The sequence below is a fragment of the Myripristis murdjan genome, chromosome 22 (genome assembly GCF_902150065.1).
Source record: "Myripristis murdjan chromosome 22, fMyrMur1.1, whole genome shotgun sequence".
Lineage (NCBI taxonomy): Eukaryota > Metazoa > Chordata > Actinopteri > Holocentriformes > Holocentridae > Myripristis > Myripristis murdjan.
In genome coordinates this window covers 17,225,239-17,233,795 of record NC_044001.1, presented here as the reverse complement: position 1 = coordinate 17,233,795, position 8,557 = coordinate 17,225,239, and the positions used below count along the sequence as shown (strand labels likewise).

At 41.7% G+C, this 8,557-nt stretch overlaps 1 protein-coding gene across 2 annotated transcripts; it reads right to left on the bottom strand.

Annotated features, from left to right (window-relative positions):
- Window positions 1-772: 772 nt before the first annotated feature.
- On the bottom strand, window positions 773-8,030 carry tacc3 (transforming, acidic coiled-coil containing protein 3). 2 transcript variants are annotated; one of them, XM_030045161.1, is made up of 17 exons: window positions 7,889-8,030; window positions 6,762-6,927; window positions 6,029-6,156; window positions 5,898-5,944; window positions 4,680-5,805; window positions 4,510-4,561; window positions 4,239-4,404; window positions 3,601-3,659; window positions 3,391-3,521; window positions 3,169-3,256; window positions 2,904-3,032; window positions 2,078-2,145; window positions 1,945-1,988; window positions 1,682-1,842; window positions 1,429-1,535; window positions 1,215-1,335; window positions 773-1,115 (listed from the first exon to the last, which is right to left on the bottom strand). In XM_030045161.1, the coding sequence occupies exons 2-17, from the start codon at window positions 6,924-6,926 to the stop codon at window positions 1,050-1,052; spliced, it is 2,658 nt and encodes an 885-aa protein (XP_029901021.1). In that variant the 5' UTR covers window position 6,927; window positions 7,889-8,030; the 3' UTR covers window positions 773-1,049. The 2 variants fall into 2 exon arrangements, with proteins under 2 accessions (XP_029901021.1, XP_029901020.1); XM_030045160.1 differs by having other exon boundaries at window positions 7,848-8,003.
- Window positions 8,031-8,557: the final 527 nt, after the last annotated feature.

Below are 8,557 nucleotides of genomic sequence, written 5' to 3'. Positions count from 1 at the left end.
GGCTTCAGTGACAGTCCCATCCTGATAGATAAGGGCTATTGGGAGGCTCTGTGCACAGGCAGGTCGGCTTTCTTCCTTTGACATGGCGAGAAGAGCCTAGTTGACTTGTCTGCTGAGGGTGACACAGAGGGCAGCCAGCAGAGGGACAGCAGTTGGTGGGATGAATGACTGAATAGATACCGTGCAGACAGAGCACTCTCACAGTCCTTTTTAGATGAGTGATGGCCCCTGCAAGACTACACCAAATGACTAGCATCTTTTCCCATTTAAGTGAATCAACCCTCTGCGCCTCCCCCCAGTCCACACTACCACCTCATTCAACCCCAATCTAGGTAGGATTTCCTTTCACCATTTAGGAAGTGCATTGTCCTGCTCTGAGAGTGATGTGACAGGACCCCGTGATTGCTCAGGAAAGAAGGGGAGCATTGTATCAGGCGAGCTCTTGTTTTGTTGTAAGCGTTGCATGATGGGATGAGCTGCGGCTCCAAACAGACAAGAGGATATATTGAGTAGCTCGAATGTTTTTAAGTAACAGTGCATAGGTCATAGACTAGCAAAGTCTACATAAATCTGCACTTTTTTTTAGCCTTCATGAATCAACCATGTTACTTCAGGATCCATTAAAGCTGCTTTAAAACCCAAAACTCAAATGCCAGGGCTGAAAGCCAATTCTACCCAGAATCTAACACTGCCCCCATGTGGTTTCAAACAGGACTGACCTAACAATTCACAAATGAGATTTTAAAAAAAAAAACTGTAGTGGCTACCACAATTGACTGATTTGTAGAACAGCTTTATTATCTATATTACAGTATTAGATCAGAACATTGACAAAGGCGCGCACACACAGTTCACTCAGGCGTCTATTCGATCTTGGGAAAAATGTTTTGTTCAAGTGCAAGCAGTTTGATCCGAAACACAGCTGGCTATATTTACAAAGCACTATTGTGACTAATCTTCAAATACTCAGTCACATATTTTCATTTTTAAGTAGACAACAACAATTAAAAAGAAAACAAGACAAACAGATAAAACAAGTACCGTTGAACTCAGCCCTTCTGGACTTTTGCAATTAGCTCATCACAAAGTTTAGTAAGTTCTTCAGCCTCCTTTACCTGTGGGAGAAGAGGTGAATCAGAAAAAAAGCACTGACATTACAAAACATTGTTGAGACCAGTGAAAACAGACACCACAGCCTTCACATCTGTACTTACTTTCTGGTCGAGGTTCTTTTCTAGCGATTGTGCCTTCAGCTGCTCCCTGCGCAGCTGGGCCTCAAGAGCTGACACCTCGGCCTTGAGCTTGGACCGCACATCAGCGATCGCTTCATTTGCACTAAGGACAAAACAGAACAATGCTGTCAAATCACTGTCAAGTCCTTCATGGATCTATGCAACAAACACAGGTTAGTAGTCTAGTGTATCTTACCGGGTAATTTTCTCCTCAGCGTGAGCTTTGAGGGTCTGGTAACGCTGCTCCTCCTTTTTGATCCTTGCTAGATACTCCTGAGCACAAGCTTTCAGAGTCTCTTCATTCTGAGAAGAGGGGTATACACACACACACACACACACACACACACACACACACACACACACACACACACACAAAAATAAAATTCCCCACTTTCTTGGCAACATTATTTGTGGTTTATGGGGTGAGCGTCTGATCCTTGAATGCTGACCTTCTTGTAACCCTCGATGACCTCCTTGTACTTCTCCAGTCTCTTGAAGAGCTCAGAGAAAGATCTCTCGATGGCATTCAGGTCCATCGACACCTGCTCCTTTTCCAGCAGAGCCTCGTTGAGCTTCGCCTGGGCCACCTGCCTCTCCTTCTCTTGATCAGCTGAGCAGAGGCACAGAATTGAGTGTCAAGTTATTGTTACACGTGTATCAATGACCCTGAATGTTGAGACTACATAATTCACACACAGTTACATTAACTTACCCAATATTTTTGCAATTGTGGGCTCAAATTCAGAAATTATTTTCCTATGGGGGAAAAAAAAAAGGGCGCCAATGAGGGTCACAATGCCTGAAATAAGATTGTGGATCAGATGAAAAAACAATGCATGGCATACCTCATTTCCTGGCTCTCGTCAAATAGTTTGTCATACTTTAAACTCCATTGCTCCTCTCTCTCCTTTGCCTGTTTAAATAAAATGAATAAATGACACAAGATATTAATAAGTCAGTAAATATAGAACAGTAATTATCCTGGAGTCTGAACTAAGATGTAAATAATTAATAAGTTCCGTTTTCAATGCCAAGAGGTTATTAGTAAGTGTCTTCAAACCTATATTCTCTTTTGTTCAACTGTGGGACAGATTTTAGTTTTTAAAAATTGATTTAGTTATTTTTCGCACTGTTAATATTCAATTCAAACCATGCTTTAATCACCAAAAATTATGATGGAGCTGTCGGCTCCTGTCACAAATTTGTTGTGGGAAACAAACATGGAGCATCAACAGCATTTCATGATCTCATTTGGTATTAAATGGTGGATTTTTACCCACTGCGGTCCTTGGGTGTATCAAGGGATTATCCTGTTTACAAAATAATTTCAAATAATGGGAGCGGATTCAATAAATAATTGGTATCTTTCCACATAGTTTTACAACTTAGTTTGCTGAGGCAGGGAATTCTGCTGACACTCCTGCAAGTTAAACAATCATTAAGATTTTTCTATTAACTATTGTGATTTGTCTCTCATATTTAGCTCCTAATATGCAGTGCTTCCTGTGGTTGGGTTAGATGATGTTCTCACTACAAACAAACTGCTCAAGAGGTTGGAAACCCATCTAGACCACCCTCTCAGCAATGGCACAACTATGTAAAAGCAACTCAACAGAAATCAAGAAGTTGAATACTGCAAATCTCAAAATGTTAAGAATGAGCAATACCAACCTCTGCCTGGACCTTAGCAATGGCTGCATCCATGTCTTTCTGACTATATTTCAGCACTTCAATAATTGCATCCTCTGTGTTTACTGGAATGGGGACAGCAGGCACCAGGCTCTGAAGCACTGGAGGATCCTGGAAGACAGGACGTAGCATCTTAAGTCAAGTCAGAAGAGCTACCATGTAAGCATTTAACAGCTTTGCCTCCAACCTAATGAAGACTTCTTATATGTATCACATGTCAATCAGCAGCAGCCCAAAAGCAACTTACTGGTGCTGTAGCATCATCAAAGAGTTTGAAATCATCCTTTTGTGGAATATCTGCAGCCTTCTTTTCTGCCATCTGTGAGGCCTCCAAACTGCAGTGGAAAGAAAAACACCCACATGTTAAGTGGTTAACTTGGTTACATTTCATGGACGTGCAGGATGTTCAAACCTTTAACTACCAGTGACAGCAGTCAAAGTAAATGAAATAAGAAGAAGCACATCGTACCGAGAGGCAAAGGGAGCAGGTCGAGGGAGGTTCATCTGAGCTGCCAGGCCTCCAGACTTCTTGGGGCTCTCTCTCAAGAGGGGGTCAAATTTAAGGTACAGGGACTGTTTCCTCAGTGCCGACTCCTTGAACTGATGACAAGACTGAAGCATGTAAATAATGCATTGACAGATAAAATATTACAGATTAAGATGCACAGTAAATACTCACACTGCTGGACCCAAACTGCTCCAGGTAGTCGATTTGACCATCAAAGTCATTGGACATGACTGGGAAAAAGATAATGATAACATCCAAAGTACATTTAGTTTTAAGGGGCTGGTTCAGACATACATGTTATGAATGCACAAAATGTGTTAGATTTCTTACAATACACTTTTAGATTTTATTGTGCAAAGAACAACATCTAATTCTTTATGGTCCTGAAAATAACACAAATAATAAATTTCAACAGTGTTTAAAAACAAGCAAAAGTTCTGAGCCTGAAAAATTGTCCTGGGGTGAAATGTGTACATTCAGTTAAGTGTTTGACTAATTTAAAATGGCTGTGGGCCTTAAAGAACATTAAACCCTGATTCAATTTGCTGGGAAAATCTAATCAAAAGGGATGGTGAATCACATTTGGAAACTTCTAAAACTCTAGGTTCATGTTTACAGTGTTGATACTAAACACACTGAATATTAATGAGGCTTGTGTAATTAGTGGAAACACTGCAATGCAACGGTGACTGTATAACATCTCCCAATCTACTGTGGCCATACTTTGCTTTTCCAACTAACAACTATGATAAGACAAAAAACATGTGGTGACCCTTACAAAATTAAGGAGGTAGATGAAAGTAACTTACACATGGTTCCAGGAACAAAGTCTTCACTGGGTGCTGATAGGCCAGCCTGTGACTTCTGCTCAGACTGACCCAAAGACTCAAGGGGTTCAGGAAGACTCAGCCCATGTTGGTCATTTTCAGGTTGAAATCCCTGGTTATGACTGGGGGCAGCTATCGGGTTCTCATCCTGGATCATTTCATTCAACAGTGAGGAAAAAATTCATTATGAATGAAACACACAACTAATTATAAATCATATGGTAAACTGTATTAAGATTTAAACATGCATTACTTCGCTTATGACGGCAGAGTTGGGTTTAGCCTTTGGAACACACTCTTCAGCACTATAGAGGGCAAATGAACACAAACTTCAGATGAAATACGGTGTCGGCAGCTGTAGGGCAAGGCATCTGAAAAGTAGAATGATTTTACAAATAAACACTTTGAAAAAAGTTAGCATACCACACTGATGATACGGCTTCATTCTCCACAGGCATGGCCATTTCCACAGGAACAGCAATCTCCTTGGCCAGAGAAGACACATTGCCTACTGGACTGGATTTCACGCTGCATTTTGGAGAATTTTCCATTTTCGAGTTTGTGCCAAAGGGATTGAAGTTTGGGTCATCAAAGTCAAATGAGTAGGAGCCCTTGGGAGCAGGAATCTCCTCAACATGGTCGGCAGGCTTGACTGGAGACTGTTTGGGTGGTTTTGAGTCCTTTTCAGGTACAGGTTTTCCCTGTGTAGACTTAAGACCAGATGGCCTTTTGCCAAACTTCTTGGGTGGTGGCTTGCATTTCACTTCGCCACCATCATCAAAATTGAATTCAAGTTTGACCGGGCCTTCTCTGGGAAGGGAGGTGACAGGCTGGGGCACAGATTCAGCTTCTGCAGGCTTGATGGCATCGCTGGAAATAGTAGCTGCTATAGCTGTGGGGTTCACCTCAGGCTGGATGGGTGCCTCCTGAACTGACTCAGGCACATTGGCAATAATTGTAGGATTCATTTCTTTTTCCTCTGTTGCCTCAACAGTTAGAGCCTCATTTGGCACCTTTCTCCCAAGGACGGGGGAATTCTGGATTTTAGAGCCCCCAGTTTGGAAAGGGTTAACTGAATCAAGGTTATCAAAATCAAAGTTGTAAGAACCTTTGGGTGGCAGTGGGGCATCCTCCACAAAAGAGCTGGTTGACGCTTTGTCTTGATCAACACTTGGTTCTTTATCAAGTGTGACAGTAGATGAATCTTGCTCCTCAACAGCTGGGACCTTGACAACTGTGACCACACTGCTATCTGTGGACGATATGTCAGCTGAGACATCAGCGAGTGAATTTTCCACTGACTGGATGAACGGAAGTGTCTCATCTAGTGCCGTTTCCGTTTTGGTAGGCTCCTCCAACATATTTTCTGGGCTGCTGTGTTGAGACTCATTTTGTCCTGTCGAATGGTCCTCTGCAGCAGGCCTTGCAGGAGACAGGACCATCTTATTAGACCCTTGAAAAGGATTGATAGCATCAAGGTTGTCAAAATCCAATTGATATCCCCCCTTGCTTTGTATGGGCATATCATCATCAGGATAAGAAGACACATCTGTGGAAAAGATAAAAACAACAAATTTTGATTCCTTATCAGATATTGCTTCTCTTTGTTTGATTTTCTGGCTGCTTAGTTAGAGGATTTACCGGATTTCAGTCCAAAGGGTGGCTCAGTGACATCCTGCTGCAAAGCACTGTAAAGACAAGAGATTTAATTACCTAACTGAACAATTATTTCACTGGCAGCATGTTGCACAAAGGGAAACTTTGGCACTTACTTTGCATTATCCAAATTTAATGACTCCATAGCTTTTGTACACTCATCCAGGCTTGTCATCTTGACAGACTTTGTGGGAGATAAGATTCTTTTGGTGACTGGGTCTCTTCTCGGAGTCTGAAAACAAACCTACACACAAATGATATGGTCAGCATTATAAAATAGCTAACTGAAGAACAAATTATTTTATATAGAAGGAATATCCCACTCATTCTGCTTTCTGTAACATTACAAGACCAATTTATTTATTCAGACTTTTACTTAAGTCTCATAGGACATTGACATTATCCCCTTTACAATGTGCCAAGATTTCAGTTAAAATGGAGAATCAGAAATAAGTAAAAAAAGATAATATACATTCACACAATACATGCAAAAATATATGTAAATAAATCATACAAGATAAACACATACACTCTTCAATACCACTGACAGAAGATACACCTTGCAAGTCCAACACTCAGTGTAGAAAGACATGTTTGAAAATACACTTTTTTTAACCTTGTATAATGCATTAGTGAATACCTTCTGTATCATTAACAACTCTCCACACCCTCCCTCTGCTTGAGGCGAGCAACTAATAACTGTTGAAAGGGCTAAGCTTGTGACCATTTCATGACCACATATTGTCTTCTCAGATATTAGTTGCTACAGTGTGAGAGAAACCAAATCAAGGCTGAAGAAAAATGGGGAATTGACATTTAACAAGTCTCAAAAGGAACTCAATGGTGTACCTTTGCCCCTTTTGCCACAGTCTTGCTGGGCAGGTTCTCTGACTGACGCAGGATGGATGTTCTCCCCGTTGGCTGCTCCAAGGCAAAAATGTCATCTGCTGGACTGCTGTACTTTTTTCCAGGGCAGACCCCACGGTTCTCATCATTCACAGCAACTGAGCTCATCCTGTATGAGGGGGGTGACACAGAGATGTAAGGGGGCTGGAGCACCCTTGGTCTACACCCTGGGGTTGTCATGCCAGCAGCTGTGCACACTGATAAGACTTGTGGCCACGTGAGCACCATGATATACGTCATTACCAGTGACATGGGTAGGAGCTGATCCAAAGAGTCATGTGTTAACCCCACAAGAAACACTCATGTGCCCTCAAGTGGCCTCTCTTGCTGCGTTTTACCTGGATGACAACAATGCAGCTACCATGTGGGTACAATGAACGTTTTCATCAAAGAAAAAACACCATTGTTGCTGGATCAGTCTTGTGATTCATGGCCATTTCCCTACTGCGTAGCGTCTGCCAGAGTGCACCGTTTTACAGAGCCCGTTGAGATTAATTTGAGACATAAAGTCATCTAACACCACTTCTTCTTCTTTTTTTTAATTAGTCTTATTAACTCCGATGAGATGCCAGCAGCTACTGTAGAACCTTCGTTCATTCAATTTCCAGGCAGCTACGGTAAAGTTTGAAATATGTTGGTTATTCAGATTTTGCGAGCAAATATGCTCTCCTTTGAACGATGTCAAAGTTAACGTTTACTGACCTTTGGTGGCAAACGATACATAAGTGTGTTTTTTTTTTTTTTTTTACGTTAAGCAAAAGTAATTGTTAAGTTTTTTCGGTTTTGCTAAAGTGGACAGCCAGCTAATGTCACACTGCCATAGCCAATTCAACACGCAGGCTGACGTTAGCTAATTAACTGTTAACGTTATGTTAAACTCGCTAACTCACGCTAGCTCGTTGCCAGCCGGGTGAGAGAAAATAAAACATAGCTAGCGTAAGTTAACACGAAGTTCAGCGTATAAACATAACATTGGTATTTGGCGTTTATCAACTGTCTGTACGTATATCATCTTTTTTCACCACCCACCTCAAAACAGGAGAAGAAACTGTCTATGAGTGTAACCTTACTTCTTTCTTCCAGACAAACAACTCCACGCATATGTGCTGTAGCGTTACTCTTTCGAAAAACCCTCGCCCTCTTTTCGTGGTGAAAGCTGAGCCGTTTCGAATTTAAAAGTCTTGAAGTTAGCCAATAAAATCGTCAGAAAAATTCAAAGGAAAAACGTTACCTCGTTAAGCAACCAATAGCGTCCAAGGGCGGATATGACCCAACCGACGGTGCATTACCCCCGCCCCCCGCATCCCGCGAAGACCCGCCCCCACTCTGCCTCTGATTGGATAATACTCCCTGCCATCATTGTTTAGATTGGTTAGGATTCGGATTAGGGTTGGGTTTGGGTCAGCGTTAGCCAATCAGATGAAGAGGGGGCAGGAAAAAAGCACTATAACCCGACGGCTGAGCAAGTACCAGAAAACTGTCCAGGCTCATTCAAAAAAACAAAAACAAACCAAACAAAAACAGGAGCAACATCAAAGATAAAATGAATGAAGAGAGAGCAGGACTACTTTAACAGTTTGGCTGAAATGACACGTTTTGTAGAAGTGCAGTTGCACAATAATGGGGGAAATTGTCATCATTTGTTTGTTACAAGCATAGAAATTAAATAGGGAAACTTGACAGATGACCCATTCATGTTTGGAGGACATAACCCATTCGGTTCCCATGGTTACAAGTTA

Bases quoted from the DNA above. Each gene is read 5' to 3' on its own strand.
- tacc3 (XM_030045161.1), bottom strand. From the start codon at position 6,926: ATGAGCTCAGTTGCTGTGAATGATGAGAACCGTGGGGTCTGCCCTGGA. The intron at 5,806-5,897 runs GTAAATCCTCTA...TCTTTTCCACAG, and splicing joins ACCCTTTGGACTGAAATCCG to ATGTGTCTTCTTATCCTGAT. The intron at 2,146-2,903 runs GTTGGTATTGCT...TTATTTAAACAG, and splicing joins TTGCTAAGGTCCAGGCAGAG to GCAAAGGAGAGAGAGGAGCA.